The following is a 25,392-nucleotide window of genomic DNA, read 5'->3' as shown; positions in this document are numbered from 1 at the left end:
TATATACTCTCTCCATGCCATTGAATAAGGCATGCATGTTTACCAAAATCCAGCTTTGACCATAAATTAAATCTATAGTATATATTTTTATGACTTAAAAATTATACCACTGAAAACTTCTATTCAATATAAATTCAACGGCATAATTTTTATCTCATAATTATTGAGGTGCGTGCATACACGTCTTATTCATTGGAATGAAGGGAGTAAAAGTATAATACTTATCATATTTGATTTCAAAAAAGTTTCAGATTTTTTCGACTTCTATGCAATTACTACTAAATTATTTTGCGCATATAGGGTGTGCTAGCACCCAAGAGCCATAAGATCTTGTCAAGCTTTCATGCCAGAATAGCATTCATTGAAATCGCAAGTCGGTTTCTCGCTTCTGCCTCGGATCAATAGTCGTAACAGGATAAACGCAACACAACGAAGAAAATGTCAAGAAAATAGAACCATTGTCACATACATCAAGCTGATGCTCCGTTCCACAACCCCGACTGTTTACCACATACTACCACGACTGACGCGCACACTTCTGTCCACAGGATCTACCTTTGGACTACAATCACTTCCGGTTCCAGAAACCAAGGGCTACAAACCACACCGTATGCCATTATTTATTGGTGAGAAGATGGTAGAGGGCCGCCGCCTCCCCGAGCCGCCGCAAATTGTCCTCCTTACGAGCTTCAGTGTGACCATTTCTTGCAGAGACAAGACAAGCCAAGCCGTTAGTCAAGCCAGTGAATCAAAAAACAGTCTGGTCCAGTTAGCCATACTCTGTTTCACTAGTACTTTTCCAAGGATGTTACTGTTCTCTCTTTACCTCTTGTCGAGCTCCACCTTCTTCTCAAGGCCTCGCACCATACTGTCCAGCCTTCTTATGTGGTGCCCCAGGGCCCCGGCGAATCCGCGCCCTTCTTCCGACTCGCACAGCTTCTTCAGAATTTCACATGCGATGAAAAACATGTCCGTTTTGTTCCTGAGGGCAACGACAGAGAACATATCATCTCAGGAATTACAGGCTCATGAATCAGAACAAAAGGATGACTCAAGTTCAAATTTCAAAACTGTGAATTCTCAATCTCGCAGGTTGAAAGTGAACACCTGGCTTTGGGAAGACAGAGGCTGCAGTGACAAACTACTTAAACATAGGGAAATTTTATAATGGAACACTAGCTTCAGTGGAGCTTCTGTTTTGAGTATGTAAAAAATGCGCTGGGCACGGTCCTTATTGTGTAATCATGTCATGTGAGTGAGCAAGCAATTAACTACCAGAAAGAGCAAAATGATAAGTACTTAGGAGTTAAGAGTAGTCGAAAAATGAACTCAATACTGAGAGAAATTACCGCAGCAGCTCCTGGAAAATAGTGTTAACCAATTGTGGATTGTTAGCTAACACCGGTCGAACATTTGGGAATCGTGCAATGTTCCGCAGTGTATAGAGTACTTGCTTCAAGACTTCCTGGTCAGGGATCCCACGGTTAAGTTGAGGGATTTGCTTCAGAAGAATGTCTACAGCACCGGCATCAACAAGTGTCGCACAACACTTCTCAGAAAGCTCTGTAGCAATACCTGGAGGAGAAACGTTACAGATATAGTAAACCGCAGGACTTCAGAAGCAAGTGCCCAGTAAAGGATCAGAAAACAGTACAGTCCTAAGGATGTCAAGGAAGCCAATATGAAACAAAGAACACAACAACACTGACATGAAACCAGGCTAGAGAAATACTCCAAAAGGTAGTCTTAAAGAATATATATTTACTTAGTGTCGTGCAAGTTTGTCGAATGCTGCTGATGCTTCTACATCCAGTGATTTGTGACAGCGCAGCAATTAGTCTATTGATCAGGCGCATGTCATCATCAACTTGTGCAGAAGCCTTCTGAATTCTAGACCTTATGTCAACAACTTCTTGCTTTGAAGCTTTCCTCACATGGTATGCTTTGACAAATGACTGCAAGATTCAAGTGGTAGAATGTCATGTGAAAGAAAATGCACCATTGCACACTGACACAAGTTCTTGAAGAAACTGGAATATCATATGAAGAAAAAACTTGAATCGTTTTTGCAAAGAAAAGGAAGTGTACTCATGTAAGAAATCATATGGTTGGATGTTGGTCATGACCTGAATAATAGTTATAGACTTCCTTTTTCTAATAGCAAACTGTCGTGCTATCCAACCACGGACATGAGATTGAATAGTAGTCACAGCTCTTTTCCTTGATTCAAGAAACATAACATTTCTCCACCATCTCTGCAAATAGACTGATCATATATACCTTCCCTCCCATTACAATCCAACTAGAAAGTAGCAAAAAACAGCACACATACTTGAATGACATGGATGCAGCAGGTAATTCGTTTGGCTTGTTTCCGAGCCAACCAACCACGAACTGAGGATTGAATTGAGATAGCTGATAGTCTGATAGACTGGTGCAATAGGACCTTCCTCCACCATCTTTGTAGCCTTAAGGCTGAGTACAACACAATTTTGAGTTCAGTACTCTGGTGAGATCTTTTATGCTGACTTTGGTCAAGGCTAACAAGGCTAGTGTAGGTTTGCAGTGAAGAACCTGCATGAGTAATGTGGGTCAGTAGCCAACAAGAATGCACCAAAAGCAAGAATAAATACTAACCTAATAGTCGCTTTCTAGCAATACGTCCTCTGGCAATACGCTGAATGTCTAGTGCAGCATTGTGATACCGCCGAAAGGCCCGGCTGCACAAGTTGTGTCTGGCTATAGATTGGATTACAATGATAGCTTCAACTTGCTTTGTGAAACACATCCGCATGGTGAAACCACGCCAGTGGCTCTGGATTTTGGTTGCAGCAGATATTCTTGAGGATCTATTGTGTACAAATCTTCTATATGCAAACTGTATCTTTTGAACAGCCACTATGTCTTTGCGAAGTGAGAAATCGAGCTGAGCAGATACAGGCTGTCCATGCTGGAATGAAGCTCCACAAGATATATTGCTTCTACTATCCACATCATCCTCGCACCCAAGTTTAGTGGCTGATGCTATGCTGGCAGTCTCAATCTCACATGGGTGATGGCTGACGGAATTTACAGAGCCGCTCTTATTGATACTCCGATGAGGACTAGGAGAAGTTACATAGTTGCTGTTTTTGACACGACGCTGCAGAATAGTGACTGTATCTATATGGTTACTCTCATCAGGGCATTGAGGGGCAGCAGAAGCTATCGAGGTACCCAAATCCTTGCAAGGTGTTGTTTCATGCTCACCATCACACATTTCTATGCAATCAGTTTTCGGCGAAGCTGTAGTTTCCAAGAACCCATGGCTTTCAAAAGGCTCGATGCTCTCAGATCTCTTTCTTTCCCCAATCCAAATCCTTACAGCTTGCTGAATCACAATGGCAGATCTTCTCATTCGCACAAATCTATGCCTTTCTAATATGGAAATTAACCATCTGTTGTAGCTTCCTGGAAAGAAATGGACAGCTGGATATTAACAAGTATGGTGCGATTTCAGTGCATGAATAAGGAGCAATTAGTAAGGGAAATGTACCATTTGCTTGCACGTGGGTAGAGAAGGCGGCAGTTAGACAGCTGGATTTCCTTATCATGATAACAAATGACCAAGCTCTTATAGCACCTTGCAGGATAGATATTGACTTCCTAAGCTTATGATATCTGTTCTTTGCAATTATCCGTCTGATTTGAGCTTGTATAATTGTAGCAGCCTTCTCTGGAGAAATAGTAACATGACATTCAGTCATTCACTAGTTTGCAGAGAATCTTATGTTGCCAACAAAGCTAGAAACCATCAAACTATGGAAACCTCACAGGTATTTTTTAGCAGCAGAAAATAATGGCTAATGCATATTAAAGTATTTGTGAACAGCACTAGATAGGCATCAGAGCCTTAAAAAGTGGCAGTTTTCATCTTGTTCAATGTGAAAACAGGACAACCAGATGAAGCGATAAAGGACAAACCCTGGCTAGTGCATGAATCATCTGTGTTATCTGTCTGAGGGGATTGATACTTCACATCATTCTTTCCCGGAGATTTAAGCCTAGCAGAAACTCTATTCTCCAGGCTTTGGCAGTCCAATCTCGTACTGATCAAATTCCGTAGTTGTCCCTATACAAATCAAGTAAGGTATTGTATGCATGCTGAACAGAAATGAAAGGAGAGAAATGTGAAAGAAAGATACCAATCTTTTATCATTAGTCAGATGTGAACAAAGGAATGCAATCAAAATTATTGCACCCTTTTCATCGAATAATACATCATTGGCTAAGATGCCACTAGCTGGAAAATCCTGCACATTGCAGAAAAAGCATGAGAAACATATACCTCCTAAAATCCAAATAAATAAGATACTACCACCTGAAGAAAGTCTCCAAGAACTTCTCCTAGTTTGCTTGATGGACAGCTGGTGATAGCAGTGGAAGTCTCTTGTTCATGGCAACTGAACAGTTCCTTTCGACAATCAGAAAATGTTTCCTGACAATCAACACGAAGGAAAATTAGCACGTAAGATAAAAAAATGAACAAAAAAGATGGAAGAAACTAACAATGAAGAGGAAAAACTTTGATGGAAGTTAAAGAAAACCTTTAGGGGACACCTATGAATGCTAATGTTCAGATAGTGAGTTATGAAGTATTTCAGTGCTTTCCTGTCAATCTGGGAACTTTCCACACTTAAGCCATATTTTGCACACACCACCTGTAAAAATACCAAGGAAAATATGTGTAGAAATTACACAAATAAATACCTTACAGCCAAACATGTTGTAAGGTTAAAACTTAACACCGTACAGGTTGAAGAAATAATAAGCTCAAGAGGACCCATAATTTGGTGGTAATGAAAGTACAAAACTCTAAAATGAAATGTGTACAAACCATTACAAATGCCACATTCTGATCTCTATATCTCTGATCATGGTGATTTGCCAGACTTATACATTTGAACAAGTAGAAAACATAAAGAAGTGAAAAATCAACACCTACCTGAATCCAATCGTAAAGCAAGCCCATGTGCGACTTGGTCACAGTGATTGGTTGTTCCTGACATGAAAGAAGTAGATCCCCTTATGAAAACAATAAACTAATAGTATCCCCTATTAAAATCACCAAAACAGAAGTAGACTTATACGGCTGCTTTATCATGGAATTCTGATCTTTTACTTGAGAAATAATACAGTTACTGCAAAGCACATATGTCTTGTCCCATATCTGCCAGCAACGCATAGTTCTGGCTGTATAGTGTTGAAACTTCAATGTGAAGTGCAGTGGAACAGAGTAAAAAATAATTTTGTTACTGCAGGCAGTAGTTTAGTGAGACAGAGACCTTTTTTTAGAACGATTACACAAGTAGCCATATGATTCAGTGGTAGTTTAATGGAAGCAAGAGCCAGAATAAAACACTGTCCAGTAATGATAAATTTACTTCAGGAATGCACCTTGCAATCTTGTGTAACAGGGTGCTACTTAATACTTATGTCTAAGTGGAGTACAAAAGATTAGGGGGGATAGCTAAATTTGATCTTCTGAGTACAAGAAACTTACCACCGCTGATGCATTTAACCTGGATAGTTCACGAGCTAGTGAAGTTTTATTTACTAGCAAGGGTAACTGCACAAGAGCACAAGGTTATATATTTGAAGAACGACATGCTAGAGATAATTTATGCACTATTTGCAACATAACTATTTCTTACGAGTTATATTGTGCAACAAGTTAGTCTACACAGTGCAGGACATCATATGGAAAAAATAATACCCTGTTTGTGCCATAATTTATTAACTTGGACAAGAATTGATAGTAAGACAGAAGGACCAAAAACCTAAAGAATACAGTTTCTCACTAAGTAGAAATTCCCTGCTGCAACCCTTCTGACTTAGGCAAGTAGAGTAACAGTCATCAGATACTATTTAGACTGGGGGAAGAATTTAGTGCTGAGAAGTACAGCATATCCTCACTGTAAGCCAGCCTATGAAGTGAGTGAGAAAACAAAACTGAACATTGAATAATCCATTATCTTTATTCTTTAATACAAATGAAAGGTGTGTTATAACATTATAAAACTTTGACTGGGGTAACGTGATACTGAATATTTAGATTAACCTGCATATGAATGAACATATTCCATAGCAACGAAAGAATTAGTTCCTTGTCGCCATTAGCAATATCTTCTGCTGAAATTGTGACTCCATCTGCATCAGATATTGGAACCCCAGCTTGCTTGATATACTGGATAGCCGTGGTGCAATTGTGCAATTTCTTTTTATGTGTATCTGATGGAGCAATCACTTTCTGAAATAAAACATGATGTCTCTGTAAATCCAATGACAATAATCATCCGACTAGTGTGGGGCAAGTAAAGTACATACCAAAATAATCGATGCATCAGAAAGCAGGAGCTGAACAACTCTACAAAGAATTATGCCATCATGGAGATCTTCAAATAAGTATCCTATAGTGAAATCATACTCCGACAGCGCAGGCTGGTAAGGAAACATAATTAGAGAAATTCACCAAATATTCAAAGGAAACTTATAGCCAAAATATAAAATGTCAAAATACAGCAATATGTTGCATGGTTATTGTTCTTTTGGGATCAGTTATTGCATAATTTTAGAGCACGGTCGTGCTAGCTATCACCATACCTGTTGATAATTCAGTCTGTAGCCCATGGTTGACAGATGCATCAGGAGATCACCTTCTCCATGCATGGCCTCAGCCAAAGACTCTACAATTCAGGAACAAGTAAAAGAAGACACAGTCCATTGAATAAAATACATGCAAGTTCACAAATAAAATAAACCAGAATTAGATGGATTTGCTACTTACGATGAATAATTTGCTGGCTAGATTTTATGTTGGCTCGGTGACAAAACAATGGAGGGGATCCACCGTCAAGGCTATCTATTCCAAATTTGAGAGGTAGGGCTCTTTCCATTTTCGCCCTATCTAGAGCAGCGACGAGCAGAAACATTCTTTTCAGTATAATGTCGCCCAATGCTTCAGTATAATCTGTTCTGTGGAGCCCTTCTACAACCTTATTGTGAGCAAAAGTTGTTGGAGCCACGTTTTGACCAAACAACTGCTTCTCCAGAAGAAGTTTCAGAAAGGAAACCTCCTTTTCCCGTTTCCACGATCCACTCTGTAGCAAGCAATCACCCCCAAGGACCATATGCAAGCCTATCCTGAGCCACTCTGGATTGTAACACAAGAAAACTCTAGTCGCGTTCTCTTTCAGCCTAAGATCGGTAACAATTGGGCAATTGGCTCTTATCTTCAGCCTTCTCTCATCAATGTTCTGCAAAAGAAGAAACATTACTGCTTAGAGTATCTTATTAATGGTGCTGCCGACTGAAGTCGGCTGAAAAATTCTCTGTTTAAGATATTCTAGCTGTAGTAAATTTTAGAGATACAAAATCACAGTGTCAGATTACCAACAATAAAGAGATGTGCAACATCCCAAGTCCCAACATACAGCATGATATATCCAACCCACCCGAATATTTTTCTGTTACCCGTATGTTGTTTTCAAAGAGGATTCCACAGTGTCCACTATCACCTATGTGCTGCAAATGACAACTCTTACCATGCCACTAAATTAAGATCAACCCCAACAGGCCAACTGTACAGCCTAACTGTGAATGAACTGGGGGTGAGGGGCACGCCAGGTAATTCAACTAACTTTATTTGCCTAGCAATACGCCTGAAACGCCGATGGTTGAACGAATGTTGAAATTGGGGTGGAAGGAGCATTTAGTCTAAAAAATCCAATCTCTTAGCTCGTACAGTAGAATAAAAGCCGTAGAAAAATCCTCACCTTACAAATTTGGCACATCATGAGGAGCACCTCCTCGCACGCCTCCGTGCTCATGTACTTGCCCATCCTCTGCTTCACATCCTCCAAGCTGCACACCTCCCTAAGGGACTCCCTTAACACGGCTACCATGGCAGGTGTCATCGCCTTCCTCTTCTCCCCGTAGCGGTCCCTGCCGCGGTGCCGCTTCGGGCTGCTGCCCCGCGCGCGCTCGCCATCGAGCGTGTCGCGCTTGCCGGCAGCAGAGACGTGTGTGGCCGTGGCGGCTGCAGCGGGGGAGCAGCCGCAGGCGGAGGGGTCGCGGAGTAGGAGGGAGAGCCATGATGAGGCGGAGGCGGCGAAGGCGCGGAGGGCGCGCTCGCGGCCGGACTCGGCGCGGCGGGCGGAGCGCGACTGGTCGAGTTCGAGGGCGCGGAGGCGGCGGGCGAGGGGCGTCGGGGTCGCCGCGCCGGCGAGGGCCTTCCTGCGGCCGATGGGCGTCGGGGTCGCAGCGCCGGCGAGGGGCCTCCTGCGGGCCAGCGGTGTCGGGGTGGGGGCACGGAGTGGTGTTTTGGAGGCGGTGAAGAAGAGCGGGGAGGGAGAGTTGGGGTTAGGTTTTGGGGTGCCGAGGTTGGAGACGTCGCGGAAGGGGGGGTCGGTGAGCTCGCAGCGGTTCATGGCGACGGAGGAAGGAAGACGTTCTAGAAGATTCTGGAGCGGGCGGGCAGGGCTTCCATGGGATCTGGGGGGAGCGGGGATTGTGGTAGGAGTTGGGGTATTTGGGGTTTTTGAGCGGGAAGTTTTATTGGTGGACGAGGAACGGTCGCATTTCGAAATGAACGCTCGTCTGCTCAATCTGTACGGAGACCCGGCCTGGAGCCCTGGATGTTACAACAACTCTAGCTCTTTGTTTGGATGCCCGTGCTACTAGAGAGTTTAGTATAGTACTATCCCCACGCCTCAAGGGGAGTATGGAATTGGCCTGGGGTTCCAATCCAATGAGAAAACTGAAAACGGCACAAATACGAGTTTGTCGCTTTGGTTGTTCACTAAATTGACCCTTGAAATATTTTTGAGGTTTCAATGCCAAATTTTGTTTGGATGACATACTTTGGAATTGCATAGCTACATTATAAAGAAGATTATACCTTGTTCTACATGACTCAAAAATGAAATCGGCTCACATGTTACTATAAAATGGAGTGGATATATAGTAGTAAAAAGAATAAATATTCTAGAAATGAATCACAACAACACGAATGGTCGTGGACGAGACTTGCCTGCTCCACCCCCTTAAAATCGGAGGGGGGATTAGATTATAGATTAGAAAGGAAAAAGAAAAAAAAGGCAACCGTAGAATGAAGTGGGAGCATGGATGGAAGCATTGGAAGGAAGCAGGCAAGCCGGATCCGAATGGTCACACAACAACAATATTCTCTTATAATAACATTAACACAAATTCTAAACAATAACAAAGAATACATACACTCAAATATGATACTAGTTCCAAACTGTGCACAACACTAGTCTTGAATCTCGGGAAGCGCGGGCGCACTATATTATGGAATTGAGGGAGTAGTTCCAAACAATATGTCAGCATCAAATATTCATCGATACAACAAATATGATAGACTCGACACATGCACTTACGATAGTTCATAGATATTCCAAACAATATGACAAATCCAAACAGTGCATAGACTCAAATATGGTAGTTTCAAACAGTACATACACATAAATATGATACTTCCAAACAATATGATAGTTCCAAACACTAGCTCATACATAGTTCCAGGTTTAACAAGACATACAAGAACACACACATATTGCAAAGTTTCATTCTTCAAGGCAACATTAGCAACCATGTCTTCCTCATGGTGATGGGCAACTCCATCGAAGCTTGAAACAGGCGATCATTAAGTACCAACTTCCCATAACATCGCATCATATCTTGCTCGGCTAAATAAGGTATCAACTTAAGTGCATCAAGTATTTCATCTAGAGTGGTAACCTTTGGTAGTGGAATGGGCTTAGTTGACTTGAAAGCATCAACTAAATCCTTTCTTCATATCTCCAAGCTCTAATGGAGCTGCCCATAGTGGACCTAAATGGAGCTAGAAATCCTTCTCCATTGATTTATCCAACATCAACTATATAGTATTCCCCATATCAATAAGTTACTTAGCTAATAATCAAGTTAAATAAACTACACGCCAAGAGTAAGATGCGACCTTTATGTACAACAAACACATCTTGGTAGTTTGTCCTCATTGCATCACAGAAAACTCAAGAATTGTTATCTTATCCCCACGCCTCAAGGGGATGGGTCATAGTGGGTGGACTCCCCATGTTCTCACATCGCCATGCCTTGGGAAGTCCGGACCGCTATCGTCAGCTATTATCATAAGGCCTCACCATCCTTGTCAACGTTGCCACCCCATTGGGGCTCACCACGGTCGTCGTCTTTTTTCATCCCATCGGGCTCACGGTAGGCCCGATTGGGCAGGGACGGGCTGATCAATTTGATCCCCTCTATCCCCATGATGTCCCTCCATGGCGGTGGTTGCGGCCGTACTCATTGTGAGAGGTTGCCTGGCTGCCCGAAGACTCATTGGAGGGGGATGTCCTTGAAGCAAGCATGTTGGCACCATGGTTGTTTGGACCCGTTGATGAGTGTTATTTTTACTGTTGGAAATATGCCCTAGAGGCAATAATAAAGATGTTGTTATCATATTTACCATTCATGATAAATGTTTATTATCCATGCTAGAATTGTATTGACCAGAAACTTAAATACATGTGTGGATACATAAACAACCCCGTGTCCCTAGTGACTCTACTAGACTAGCTCGGTGATCAACGTTGGTTAATGTTTCGTAACCATAGACATGAGTTGTCACTTGATAACAGGAGCACATCATTAGGAGAATGATGTGATGGACAAGACCCAACCGTAAGCTTAGCATCTGATCATGTCGCCAAGTTCAATTTGTCATAGCTTTCCTAATGTCAAGTATCTGTTCCTTAGACCATGAGATCATGCCACTCCCGAATACCAAAAGAATACTTTGTGGGTTATCAAACATCACTTCGTAACTGGGTGATCATAAAGGTTCTCTACAGATATTTTGGAAAGTGCTTGTTGGGTTGCATGGATCGAGATTGGGATTTGTTGCTCCGTGTGACAAAGAGATATCTCTGGGCCCTCTCGGTAATACAACATCATAAATAGCTTGCAAGCATGCGACTAATGAGTTTAGTCACGAGATCTTGTATTACAGAACGAGTAAAAAGACTTGTCGGTAACGAGATTGAACTAGGCATGGAGATATCGACGGTCGAATCTCGGGCAAGTAACGTATCTCTGGACAAAGGGAATTGTATACAGGATTAACTGAATCCTCTACATCATGGTTTGAACTGATAAAGATCTTCGTTCAATGTGTGGGAGCCAATATGGGAATCCAGGTCCTGCTATTGATCATTGACCGGAGAGGTGTCTCGGTCACGTCTGCATGTTCTCGAACCCGTAGGGTCACACACTTAATGTTCGGTTGCGCTAGGGTCGTATTGAGATATTCATATGGTGTAACGCCTCGAGACCGATGTGCCAGGTGTCCTCCAGTTATTCGTTGTTGTTGCCTTGTCATTGCTTGCGTGTCATGCATTCCATATCATGTCATCATGTGCATTTCATTTGCATACATGTTCGTCTCATGCATCCGAGCATTTTCCCCGTTGTCCGTTTTGCAATTCGGCGCTCCTATGTCACCCGGTTTCCCTTTCTACCACTTTTCGTGTGCGGGTGTTAAACATTTTCGGATTGGACCGAGACTTGCCATGCGGCCTTGGTTTACTACCGGTAGACCGCCTGTCAAGTTTCGTGCCATTTGGACTTCGTTCGATACTCCAAAGGTTAACCGAGGGACCGAAAAGGCCTCGTGTGTGTTGCAGCCCAACACCCTTCCAAAGTGGCCCAAAACCTCTCCCATCGTCTAGAGCGTTCAATCACGATCGTGTGGCCGAAAACCGCATCTCATTTGAAATCTCCTAGCTCCCTCTACCTATAAATATGTGGCCTCCCTCGAAATTTTCGCGGATGAAACCCTAACCTTCTTCTCCATCGCGCTGCCGGACATGTCCATCTCGCCGGCGGACGCGTCCATCCCGCCGCCACCTCACTCCGGTGAATGAGGCGTCGCCATGTCACCCCGCCGCCGCCGCGAGCCAATCAGATCGTGCCACCTCACCTGCGCCACGCCCTCACTCTCCGCAGCGCGCCGTCGCGGCCCGCAGGGCCCGAGGCCGGCCCGCGCGGGCCCATCTCTCTGCACCGCCGCTCGAGCCGCCCGAGGGCGCGCGCCCGCGGCCGCCGCCAGGCAACGTCGCCGCGCCTCCCCGTATCCTCCCCGCGCCGGTGAGCCACCGCGACGAGCACGTCGTCGCCGAGCCCCGAGCTCTCTCATGTATGTTCGTTCATTTGCTAATCCTTATCGGTGTTTCAGCCTTTTAATTCATTCATTGTTTCAATCCTACCGGTGGTCCATTAAGTTTGCGCTATATCTATCTAAATCCTTTCTACGAGAATAAGTAATATGTCAAATCCGTTGCTTGTCATCAATTTGAATTGGTGAAGGATAAGCATAATGTAATTCTTATTCTTGTTTTCATCCAAGTGATTAATTCCTTATTCCGGAGGTTCATCAAAATTCTTGTTTTCAGTTGTACATCTTTCTTTCCGAAGTTCCAAGTTTCCACTTTATCTCGTCGCAAAGCTTCATCTAATCATTGCAAGGCTTCAACCTTACTCTTTTCATCTTTCTTTTCGTTTGAACATCCCTTTGTTTACCGGAGTTCTTCATGAAGGTTCTACATGGTGGTTCATCAAGGATTTAATTCATTCTCGAAGTGTTCATCGAGATTCTTTTCAGAGGAGCTCAAGTATTCTTTATCTTGCATTCCAAAGTGCAATTCTTTCAACCGTATCATTCGAGGTGGTATTATGTCATTCTTGATAATTTGAGTTCATGTTTCATGATTCACATGTTGTTAAGAATGAGATATATTAAATCCATCAACCTCTTCGTTGGAGTTACCTTGGGTTATATTTCACCTAAAGCTTTCCCTAAGGATTGTTGCTATTTATGGTGCTTATAAATGATCCAAGTTCTTCATTTATCCTCCTGGTGAAATAAGTTTCTCGTCCCCTTGTTCTTATCAATCCAATTATTTTTCCCGTGAGTGGCAAGTTGTCACCTCATAATTTTTGAGATGGCTTCTATAAGTCCATATCAAGCTTATCCTTTTCGTTGTTGTTTTTCCAACAACTCCGTTCGACCCTTCTCCTAAAGATGTTTTTTTTGCAAGCTCATTTGAGGTAGAAGATGTTGTTTTCTCCTCCGTTCTTTTGTTCCGACGATCCAACTTCTATTCTTTCTCCCGGAGGTCTAGCGATGTTGCTATTTTCACCCCTCATCTCGGTTTGTCAAGACCATATTCTTTCCTTTGATAATTTTTTTCCAACCGGAGTGTCATGTTTTCATTCAGGTATCTTCTCATCTTATCAAGTTCTTATCCATTTCCTTTTCTTTTCAATCGGAGTGCTACCCGAAGTTGTTCTTCCTTGTTCCTCTTTTCTAACGGAGTGTTTTCAACCTCGTTCATCTCCGTGGTATTCTTTTCTCAAAATGGCTTAACCTTTTCAAGGTTCTTTGGTTTCACTCGTTTGTCAAAGGAGCAACTTAGTTTTACCTCTTCACTTTCTCTTCCGTTTTCCCTCCGGCGCCATTCTAGATCTCGGGACGAGATCCTCTCGTAGTGGTGGAGTGTTGTAACGCCCCGAGACCGATGTGCCAGGTGTCCTCCAGTTATTCGCTGTTGTTGCCTTGTCATTGCTTGCGTGTCATGCATTCCATATCATGTCATCATGTGCATTTCATTTGCATACATGTTCGTCTCATGCATCCAAGCATTTTCCCCGTTGTCCGTTTTGCAATCCGGCGCTCCTATGTCACCCGGTTTCCCTTTCCACCTCTTTTCGTGTGCGGGTGTTAAACATTTTCGGATTGGACCGACACTTGCCATGCAGCCTTGGTTTACTACCGGTAGACCGCCTGTCAAGTTTCGTGCCATTTGGACTTCGTTTGATACTCCAAAGGTTAACCGAGGGACCGAAAAGGCCTCGTGTGTGTTGCAGCCCAACACCCTTCCAAAGTGGCCCAAAACCTCTCCCATCGTCTAGAGCGTTCAATCACATGATTGTGGCCGAAAACCGCATCTCATTTGAACTCTCCTAGCTCCCTCTACCTATAAATATGTTGCCTCCCTTGAAATTTTCGCGGATGAAACCCTAACCTTCTTCTCCATCGCGCCGCCGGACATGTCCATCTCCCCGGCGGACGCGTCCATCTCGTCGCCACCTCACTCCGGCGAATGAGGCATCGCCACGTCACCCCGCCGCCGCCGCGAGCCAATCAGATCACGCCACCTCACCCGCGCCACGCCCTCTCTATCCGCAGCGCGCCGCCGCGGCCCGCGGGGCCTGAGGCCGACCCGCGCGGGCCCATCTCTCTGCACCGCGGCTCGAGCCGCCTAAGGGCGCGCGCCCGCGGCCGCCCGCCTCCGTTGCCGCCAGGCAACGTCGCCGCGCCGCCCCGTATCCTCCCCGCGCCGGCGAGCCACCGCGGCGAGCACGTTGTCGCCGGGCCCCGAGCTCCCTATACCCCGCCGCTAAGACCTCTCGCCGGCGAGGTTCGCCGCCGGATCTTGCTTCCGCCGCCGCGCCGCGGACCTCCTCCTCCGTGCCTCGGCGACCGAGCCTCCCTGCTGCCTTTTCTCGCCACTACAAGCTTCGGGAGTCGCGCCGGCGTGCGCCGCCCCGTCTTCGACCTCGCCGGAGTTCGTCCCTCGCTGGCCGGATCCGGAGAAGAAGGTGGACAAGATCCACCACTCCCCCGATCCAAACGCCTCCGTCCAGATCCAGATCCTCTCATCCCGCACCACCTCGTCCGCCCGTTGACTTTTCCCGCGGGGTAATATTTCCACTAAGTCCCCAGATCTCAGTACTTTTATGCACTTTTCATCGCATCATAACTCTGCATCCGTAGCTCCGATTCGTGCATGTAGCATATCAAAATGTTCGTCTCGATGAGTACATCATTTCGTCTCATTGCATCATTTTCATTTGAGCTCATCTTGATGCCCGAAATGCTGTTGGAAGAGGGCTATGTGATGACCATGTCAGATCTGTTTCAGCAAATGGCATTTTGTCATTTTTGCCATGATTAATGTGTGCATGCTATGATCCTGAGCTCTACATGTGTTTTGTTATATGCTATGCCATCTTTACAGGGGTGTATGCCATGTATTTTTGTGATATTTGTGGTGACTAGCACAAGCATGCAAAGTAGCGTAATCGTTGATGCTGATTTCAGGGACTTAGAATTTCACTAAGTCCTTGTCCTGATTTTGTTGTTATTCCATATGTTCTTGTTGTTTCCTAGTGATCCGTGCCTCTTTTGAGGATGATAAGTAAGGATGTTTTGTTAATATTGTTGTGCTCTATCCATCCATGTCTTTGTTTGCAATTATGGAGCATCCTAGCTTGAGTCAATCAAGCTCTACTTTTGCTATAAAATGTTCCTGGCAGATTGTTAACATGTTTAGCTATTTTGCCGAGCTTGTTGTTGTTGATCCGTGGATGCTATGTTGTTGTTCTTGCCATGTCTAGCTTCTATGACATGTCTTCTTGATGGGTGTATGCTTAGTTTGTCATTCCATGCTCTGTAGTGAGTGCATCGAGCTCGTAAACATGCCTACTCGTTAATCTGTTTTGCATGCTCCAGTTTTTCACCAAGTCTGAATCTGTTTAAGTTTTTGCTATGTTCACATGCTTGCAATTGTATTTTCTGATCCCTTTTGGCTCATGGTCACTAAGGGACTTTTGTTACATGCTTTGAGTAGCTTCATGCCATGCCTTGCTTTGCCATGATATGTTCCTGTAGCATGTAGTTTTCATGCTCTAAAGATTGCTTCCTGATGATAAATTCCTGACATGCTGTTAATTTCACTAAGTCTGAAACCTGTTATCATTTGCTCTTTTGCCATGCTTGTTTGAACCTGTTAATTAGTGAATTAGCCGTAGCTCAGTGTTCATCTTTTGTCAAGCATCATGAGTGGATCGTTGCAATGTATTCTGTTGCCATGTTTGAGTGCTGTAGCATATTTATCTTGATGCATTTAGATGGTCACTTGCTGTTAATCGCAGACCGGTGCCATATTTGTTTTGCTTGCCATTTCCAAACCGTGCATCCGATTCTGGCGATCTTTATATCGATTTCAACCGAAATCACCTCACCTTTTCAGTGGCACCCTTGGTTTTAGAAGTTGAGGCTAGTTTCAATCATTCCTCGCATCCCGCATATCATACCATGTTCGTGTGTTGGTTGTTTACTATGTTGTGTGCTTCTTTCCAGTGTTGCTTCTTCGGGTTGGTTCCGTAAACGTCGCATTTATGAGGACCCGTTCGACTACGTCCGTTTGTCTTCTTCATGGACTCGTTCTTCTTCCTTGCGGGATTTCAGGCAAGATGACCATACCCTCGAAATCACTTCTATCTTTGCTTGCTAGATGCTCGCTCTTTTGCTATGCCTATGCTGCGATACCTACCACTTACTTATCATGCCTCCCATATTGTTAAGCCAAGCCTCTAACCCACCTTATCCTAGCAAACCGTTGTTTGTCTATGTTACCGCTTTGCTCAGCCCCTCTTATAGTGTTATTAGTTGTAGGTGAAGATTGAAGTTTGTTCCTTGTTGGAACATGGAGATGTTGTTCCTTGTTGGAACATGTTTACTTGTTGGGATATCACAATATCTCTTATCTAATTAATGCATCTATATACTTGGTAAAGGGTGGAAGGCTCGGCCTTATTCCTGGTGTTTTGTTCCACTCTTGCCGCCCTACTTTCCATCATATCGGTGTTATGTTCCCGGATTTTGCATTCCTTACGTGGTTGGGTTATAATGGGAACCCCTTGACAGTTTGCCTTGAATAAAACTCCTCCAGCAAGGCCCAACATTGGTTTTACCATTTGCCACCTAGCCTTTTCTTTCCCTTGGGTCGGCCGGCTCAAGGGTCATCTTTATTTAACCCCCCCGGGCTAGTGCTCCTCTGAGTGTTGGTCCAACCTGTCAGCTGCCGGTGGCCACCAGGGGCAACTCTGGGCTGGCCTACCGGAACCTTGGACAATCCGGTGTGCCCTGAGAAAGAGATATGTGCAGCTCCTATCGGGATTTGCCGGCACATTCGGGTGGCTTTGCTGGTCTTGTTTTACCATTGTCGAAATGTCTTGTAACCGGGATTCCGAGTCTGATCGGGTCTTCCCGCTAGAAGGAATATCCTTCATTGACCGTGAGAGCTTGTGATGGGCTAAGTTGTGACTCCCCTGCAGGGATTTGAACTTTCGAAAGCCGTGCCCGCGGTTATGGGCAAATGGGAATTTGTTAATGTCCGATTGTAGAAAACCTGAAGTTGACCTTAATTAAAATACATCAACCGCGTGTGTTACCGTGATGGTCTCTTCTCGGCGGGGTCCAGGAAGTGAACACGGTGTTGGAGTAATGCTTGACGTAGGTTGTTCTGGGATCACTTCTTGATCATAGTTGTTCGACCATGCTTTTGCCTTCTCTTCTCGCTCTCATTTGCGCATGTTAGCCACCATATATGCTAGTCGCTTGCTGCAGCTCCACCTCATACCTTTTACCTTACATATAAGCTTAAATAGTCTTGATCGCGAGGGTGTGAGATTGCTGAGTCCCCGTGACTCACAGATACTTCCAAAACCAGTTTACAGGTGCCGATGTTATCGAGCAGGTGACGCAACCAAGCTCAAGGAGGAGCTCGTTGAAGATCTTATCCTTTGTGTCGTTTTGTTCTAGTTGATCAGTAGTGGAGCCCAGTTGGGGTCAATCGGGGATCTGTGTAGCATTTGCGGTAGTCTTCCTATTTTGGGTTCCGTAGTCGGACCTTGAGTGTATCTGGATGATGTAATGCTTTATTCATGTAATTGTGTGAAGTGGCGATTGTAAGCCATCTATGTATCTCTTTCCCTTATGCATTACATGGGTTGTGTGAAGATTACCTCACTTGTGACATTGCTTTCAATGTGGTTATGCCTCTAAGTCGTGCTTCGACACGTGGGAGATATAGCCGCATCGAGGGCATTACATATGGTGAAGTCCGAAAGTAGTTCGGAGTCCCGGATGGGATCCAAGACATCACGAGGAGCTCCAGAATGGTCCGAAGGTATCATATTCAGGGCTCCGAAATATGTTTGGGTTTTTCCGGTATTGTATCGGGAAGGTTCTAGAAGGTTCTGGAGTGGGGCCCACCTGCATGGGGACCTACATGGACGTGGGTAGTGGGGAAAGGCCCCACACCCCTGGTCTAGGCGCACCAAGATCCTCCCTAAAAGGAATATGATCATATCCCGAAGGGATAAGACCAAGAACCCTAAAAAGCGACATAGCGACCGGTGGGAAGGGAATGAGGGATTTTGATGTAGCGTGAAACCCTAATGGCCGGTCTTTCACGAATTTGAGGGGATCCCACGAAGAACACGAGAGGGGAACACTCAATCAACAAGATCCAAATCACACATATACTAAATCCACATACACAAAAAGGAGATACAAGGATTCAAATCCAACATAAGAGGGTACAAAGGGTAGCTAGTTCATCCCAATAATTGAAGGAGAGAGGTCTTGAATCCTAGGAGGATCTTCCCATGAAGGGGTCTTGAATCCACTTGGGGGATATTCTCACATGGAGGTCTTGATCTCCATGGGAGATGTAAGTGGATGAGCAAAGCTCTATCTCTATCTTGAGCTAATCCTTTGCTAACCCTAAAATGTAGGTGGAGGAGGAGTATATATCGTCTAGGAGTAGATAGAGGTACGTGCGCCTCGGCCCAAGTCATGCACACATGCATGGTCTAGACGATCCGGGAGGTGGTCTAGATGATCAGGGCTCCGGAGGTCCGAATGATCCGGGTGGTCGTCCGGATCGTCCAGCTGTGTCATGATACGTCTCCAACGTATCTATATTTTATGATTGTTCCATGCTATTATAGTATCAACCTTGGATGTTTTATATGCAATTATACATCATTTTCTAGGACTAACCTATTAACTTGGTGCCAAGTGCCAGTTGCTGTTTTTTTGCCTGTTTTTGGTTTTCCAGACCAAACGAAGTCCAAAGCCACGAAGCATTTTGACGATTTTTTTCTGGACATAAGAGACACTAGAAGCTTCAGGAGGAAGTTAGAAGATAGAGGGGGTGGCCACGAGCCACTAGGGCGCGCCCTGGTGTCGTGGGCCCCTCGCCGCTCCGTTTTACCTAATCCCGACTCTATGAATTCTCAAAAATTAGGAAACCAACGAAGAGCCACCCAACACACATTTTCCGCCGCCGCAAGCTTCTATTCTCACGAGATCCCATCTGGAGGCCTTTTCCCGTACTCCGCCTGTCGGGGATATATCCTGCGGTATAACCCGACATGAAGTATGACCCGACCGGAACTTGGCGACTCACTAATGATCCGACTGGAACTTGGCGACTCACTGGTGACCCGACCGAGCTTGGCGACTCACTAGTGACCCAGTAGGCGGGTGATACATCTCCAACATATCTCTAATTTTTAATTGTTCCATGCTATTATATTATCTATTTTGGATGTTTTATATGCATTAATATGCTATTTTATATTATTTGTGGGCCCCTCGAGAGTCCCCTAACCCTAGTTCCACTTCTACATATTCTCAAATATTCATCAGAAGCGTCCCCAAAAATACTTTTTCCATTGCCGCAAGCCTCTGTTCCCGTGATATCCCATCGTGGGGCCTTTTTCGGCACTCTGTCGGAGGGCGATTCGATCATGGAGGGCCTCTACATCAACCTTGCCGCCCTTCCTATGAAGCGCGAGTAGTTTATCACAGAACTAAGGGTCCATAGCTAGTAGCTAGATGGCTTCTTCTCTCTCTTTGATCTTCAATACAATGTTCTCCTCGATGTTGTTGGAGTTCTATCTGATGTAATGTTCTTTTGCGGTGCGTTTGTTGAGATCCGATGAGTTGTGGATTTATGATCAGATTATCTATGAATGTTATTTGAGTCTTCTCTGAACTCTTTTATGCATGATTAAGATATCTTTATATTTCTCTTTGAACCATCGGTTTGGTTTGGCCAACTAAATTGTTTTTTCTGCAATGGGAAAGGTGCTTAGTTTTGGGTTCAATCTTGCGGTGTCCTCATGCAGTGACAAAAGGGGTAGTGAGGCACGTATTGAATTGTTGCCATCAAGGGTAAAAAGATGGGGTTTATATCATACTGCTTGAGTTTATCCCTCTACATCATGTCATCTTACTTAAAGCGTTGCTCTGTTCTTATGAACTTAATACTCTAGATGCAGGCAGGAGTCGGTCGATGTGTGGAGTAATAGTAGTAGATGCAGAATCGTTTCGATCTACTTGTCACGGACGTGATGCCTATATTCATGATCATTGCCTTAGATATCATCATAACTATGCGCTTTTCTATCAATTGCTCAACAGTAATTTGTTTACCCACCGTATATTTTCTTTCAAGAGAGGCCTCTAGTGAAACCTATGGCCCCCGGGTTTATTTTCCATCATATATTTTCAGATCTATAAACCAACAAACCCAAAAATACCTTGCTGCAATTTATTTATATTTACTTTAGTTTGCTCTTTTATTTATCTTTTATACCTATCTCTTAGATCTCACTCTTGTTCGTGATTGTGAAGGGATTGACAACCCCTTTTTCGCATTGTGTGCAAGTGTTTGTTAGTTTGTGCAGGTGCATATATTGGAGACTTGCTTGTGCCTCCTACTGTATTGATACCTTGGTTCTTAACTAAGGGAAATACTTATCTTTACTTTGCTGCATCACCCTTTCCTCTTCAAGGGAAAAATCATCGCAAGCTCAAGAAGTAGCAGGAAGAATTTCTGGCGCTGTTGCCGATGAGGTTCTACATCAAGCCTACCAAGTACCCATCATAAAATCTCATCTCTTGCACTTACATTATTTGCCATTTGCCTCTCGTTTTTTCCTCTCCCCACTTCTAAAACATTTTCAGAAAATCACAAAAATATTTGCCTTCTTTTCGTTTGCCTTTATGTCTTACTTGGTCTGTTTGCTCGTTTTCTTGGTATAATTGTGTGTTTATTGAGAATTAGAAAGCAAAAGGTTTATGGATCCACTTAAAGTTTTCTACTTGGATCATCTTCGATCCATATGTGCTCGTGCCGAAACCCCAACTAGTTTAGTTGAGGGAAAATCATTAGATGGGCATGCTCATTTTGTGCGTCACTGTTTGTCTCAAAAGGGGGACTCTTATGGAATCAAATAAACTGTTTGCTATGCTATGCTTGGAATATATGTGAAATTTATGATTTTAATTGTTGCTCGGAGAACCCTAAAAACACCTTCCCTACCTATGTGAGTTTAATGATAATGAATCCTATCTTCTTATGCCAAGGGTGTTTATAGTTACTATGATATCGAACAAATTAAAGAATTTGTTGCTTTTAAGGGTGCTTATGAAGTTGCTTATTTGATTGAAAATTATGATATTACTCTCTAGAAATCTGAAAATTTTGACATACTTAAATATTCCTATGAAAACTATGCTTCTAATGCCTATGTTAAATAATTTATTGAGAGAATGTCTGCTACTTTGGGAGAAAATAATGATATGCATGGATCTATAGATGATTTCGTTGATTTGATTGAAATACCCCTCCCCCCCCTTGACGAACATGATGTTTGCTATTCTTATGGCCATGATGCCAATATTAATTATACTTTTGGAGATGAACTTGCTATAGTTCCTTATGTTAAACATGAAATTATTGCTATTGCACCCATACTTGATAGTTCCTTGAATTAAAAGCATGATTAGAATGATGTTGTTATAGATGATATGAATGTCTACTCATATGCAAAACCCTAAGCTTGGGGATGCTAATTTTGCTATGTCCACTACTTATTGCGATGATCATGATTGGGGTGTTCTTCTTATGATATTGAAAATTATTTAAGCCTCATGATGAATATGAAATTGATAATAATGTTTGCAATATTATCAAAAGTGGGTTTGTAAGAGCATCAAATTTAGGAAATAATGATCCCATTACTTTGGAGATTGATAAATCTTATGAAATGTTTGATAAAATTGGGTTTGGAGAGGTCATGACTTTATTTGATGATAATCCCACTATTTTGGAAGAGTTTCAACTTTGCATGCATGTGGATCTTGTTGAGAACACTTTATGGGATAGCTATATTGTTGAATTTGATTATGATCCTACATGTAATTATTATGAGGGAGGAAAATATGGTTGTATAAATTTTCGTGTTACTAAATTACCTCTTGTTATGTTGAGATTGTTGTTGTTTCTTTTGTCTTCCTTGCACATGCTAGTTTTTGCTTGTTTTGATAATTTGTTTGCTTATAAAATGCCCATGCACAGGAAGTATGTTAGACTTAAACTTCTTTTTCACATGCTACATGATGCTCTCTTCGTATTTCAATTGCTATATTTCATGTGAGCATCATCAAAATTATCAATGCCTAGCTAAAAGGCTTTAAAGAAAAAGCGCTTGTTGGGAGACAACCCGATGTTTTTATTTTATATTTTTATGAAAATACACATTATTAGTTTTGTAGTAGTTTTGTTTTGGTGTTTTAATTAGTGTTTGAGCTAAGTAAGACCTTTGGGATGGTCTATGGTGATAGTTGATTTGATCTTGCTGAAAAACAGAAACTTTTGCGCTCATTACCAGAATTTAAAAAAATCACAGAAACATGCTTTTGATCTGAATTTTTACGCAAGATTGATGTAAAAATTGCCTATATTTTTCTAATTTTTCAGAATTTTTTGAGTTACAGAAGTATATGGAATTTCCATATTACTACAAACTGTTCTGTTTTTGACATATTCTATTTTCTATGTGTTGTTTGCTTATTTTGATGAATCTATGGGTAGTATCAAGGGGTATGAACCATGGAGAAGTTGGAATACAGTAGATATTACACCAATATAAATTTAGAATGAGTTCACAACAGTACCTAAAGTGGTGATTTATTTTATTATACTAACGACTCTTATGAGTTTTTTGTTGAGTTTTGTGTTGTGAAGTTTTCAAGTTTCGGGTAAAGATTTGATGGACTATGGAATAAGGAGTGGAAAGAGCCTAAGCTTGGGGATGCCCAAGGAGCCCCAAGGTAATACTCAAGGACAACCAAGCATCTAAGCTTGGGGATGCCCCGGATGGCATCCCCTCTTTCATCTTCAATCCATTGGTAAATTTACTCGAGGCTATATTTTTATTCACCACATGATATGTGTTTTGCTTGGAGCGTCTTGTATGATATGAGTCTTTGCCTTTTAGTTTGCCACAATCATCCTTTCTGTACACACCTTTTGGGAGGGACACGCTTTAATTGTGAATTTACTAGAATACTCCATGTGCTTCACTTATATCTTTTGAGCTAGGCAGTTTGCTCTAATGCTTCACTTATATATTTTTAGAGCACGACGGTGGCTTTATTTTATAGAAATTGTTGAACTCTCATACTTCAATTATATTATTTTGAGAGTCTTTAAACAACATGGTAATTTGCTTAGCTTATGAATTTAGTCCTAATATGATGGGCATCCAAGAGGGGTATAATGAAAACTTTCATATAAGAGCATTGAGTATATGAGAATTTTGATTCTTTGCATTTGTTTTGAGATATAAAGATGGTGATATTAGAGTCATGCTAGTGAGTAATTGTGGATTGGTAGAAATACTTGTGTTAAAGTTTGTGATTCCCGTAGCATGCACGTATGGTGAACCGTTATGTGATGAAGTCGGAGCATGATTTATTTTCTTGATTGTCATCCTTTGTGTGGAGGTCGGGAGTGCGCGATGGTTAACTCCTACCAACCTCTCCCCTAGGAGCATGCGTATTAGTACTTTATTTCGATGGCTAATAAACTTTTGAAATAAGTATCTGAGTTCTTTATGACTAATGTTGAGTCCATGGATTATACACAGTCTCACCCTTCCACCATTGCTAGCCTCTCTACGCGCAACTATCACCGGTGCATTAAACCCACCATATACCTTCCTGAAAACAACCACCATCCCTACCTATTATGGCATTTCCATAGCCATTCCGAGATATTGCCATGCAACTTCCACCATTCCGTTTTATTATGACACATACCATCATTGTCATATTGTTCTCATATGCATGAGGCATTCTATAAAGTCATATCTTTCTTCTAGTATCGAGTTGTAATTCTTGAGTTGTAAGTAAATAAAAGTGTGATTATCATCATTATTAGATAATTGTCCCATGTGAGGAAAGGATGATGTAAGCTATGATACCCTCACAAGTTGGGATGAGTCTCCGGACTTTATAAATAATAATAGAGGCCAAAGAAGCCCAAATAAAAAGAAAAGAAAAAAGAGGCCAAAGAAGCTCGAACAAAAAATTGAGAGAAAAAGAGAGAAGGGACAATGTTACTATCCTTTTTACACATTTGTGCTTTGAAATAGCATCATGTTCTTCAAGATAGAGAGTCTCCTATTTTGTCACTTTCATATACTAGTGGGATTTTTTCATTATAGAACTTGGCTTGTATATTCCAATGATGGGCTTCCTCAAATTGCCCTAGGTCCTTATGAGAAAGCAAGTTGGATGCACACCCACTTAGTTTCTTTTTGAGTTTTCATACACTTATAGCTCTAGTGCATCTGTTGCATGGCAATCCCTACTCACTTGCATCGATATCAATTGATGGACATCTCCATAGCCCGTTAATTTGCCTAGTTGATGTGAGACTTTCTCCTTCTCTTTTGTCTTCTCCACAACCACCATATTCTATTCCACCTATAGTGCTATATACATGGCTCATGCTCATGTATTGCGTGAAAGTTGAAAGTGTGATGAAGATGTAGCATAGCCAGACTCTATGATTTTGTAGGGATAACTTTCTTTGGCCATGTTATTTTGATAAGACATGATTTCTTTATTAGTATGCTTGAAGTATTATTGTTTTTATGTCAATATTAAACTTTTGTTTTAAATGGTATGGATCTGAATTTTCTTGCCACAATAAAGAAGATTGCATTGATAAATATGTTAGGTAGCATTTCACATCAAAAATTCTGTTTTTATCATTTACCTACTCGAGGACGAGCATGAATTAAGCTTGGGGATGCTTGATATGTTTCCAACACATCTATAATTTTTTATTGTTCCATGCTATTATATTATATGTTTTGGATGTTTTATATGCATTAATATGCTATTTTTATATTATTTTTTGGGACTAACCTATTGACCTAGAGCCCAATCCTAGTTTCTGGTTTTTTCTTGTTTTTGACATTTACAGAAAAGGAATATCAAACGGAGTCCAAACGGAATAAAACTTTACGATGATTTTTCTTGGACCAAAAGACACCTACGAGGCTTGGAGAGAGGGCCAGAAGAGTCCATAGGCCACAAGCCTCTAGGGCGCGCCC

At 42.6% G+C, this 25,392-nt stretch overlaps 1 protein-coding gene across 2 annotated transcripts; it reads right to left on the bottom strand.

Moving 5' to 3' along the window:
• Positions 1-357: 357 nt before the first annotated feature.
• On the bottom strand, positions 358-8,612 carry LOC119354307 (abnormal spindle-like microcephaly-associated protein homolog). 2 transcript variants are annotated; one of them, XM_037621031.1, is made up of 19 exons: positions 7,815-8,608; positions 6,827-7,295; positions 6,643-6,725; positions 6,367-6,480; positions 6,101-6,289; positions 5,543-5,608; positions 4,985-5,041; positions 4,587-4,700; positions 4,361-4,477; positions 4,185-4,292; positions 3,964-4,111; positions 3,536-3,715; positions 2,638-3,450; positions 2,333-2,574; positions 2,127-2,255; positions 1,766-1,955; positions 1,350-1,575; positions 827-982; positions 358-704 (listed from the first exon to the last, which is right to left on the bottom strand). In XM_037621031.1, exons 1-19 carry the CDS (start codon positions 8,466-8,468, stop codon positions 617-619), a joined length of 4,143 nt encoding a protein of 1,380 aa, XP_037476928.1. In that variant the 5' UTR covers positions 8,469-8,608; the 3' UTR covers positions 358-616. The 2 variants fall into 2 exon arrangements, with proteins under 2 accessions (XP_037476928.1, XP_037476929.1); XM_037621032.1 differs by lacking the exons at positions 358-704; positions 827-982 and having other exon boundaries at positions 1,346-1,575; positions 7,815-8,612.
• Between the last annotated feature and the right edge of the window lie 16,780 nt (positions 8,613-25,392).

This window comes from Triticum dicoccoides, chromosome 2A (genome assembly GCF_002162155.2).
Source record: "Triticum dicoccoides isolate Atlit2015 ecotype Zavitan chromosome 2A, WEW_v2.0, whole genome shotgun sequence".
Taxonomy (NCBI): Eukaryota; Viridiplantae; Streptophyta; class Magnoliopsida; order Poales; family Poaceae; genus Triticum; species Triticum dicoccoides.
This window is presented reverse-complemented; position numbering and strand designations above follow the sequence as displayed.

Excerpts from the sequence above, each read along its gene's own strand:
- LOC119354307 (XM_037621031.1), bottom strand. The coding sequence starts at position 8,468 with ATGAACCGCTGCGAGCTCACCGACCCCCCCTTCCGCGACGTCTCCAAC. Across the intron at positions 4,478-4,586 it reads TTCATAGGTGTCCCCTAAAG|GAAACATTTTCTGATTGTCG; the intron begins GTTTTCTTTAAC and ends GTTGATTGTCAG. Across the intron at positions 705-826 it reads AAGGTGGAGCTCGACAAGAG|AAATGGTCACACTGAAGCTC; the intron begins GTAAAGAGAGAA and ends TGTCTCTGCAAG.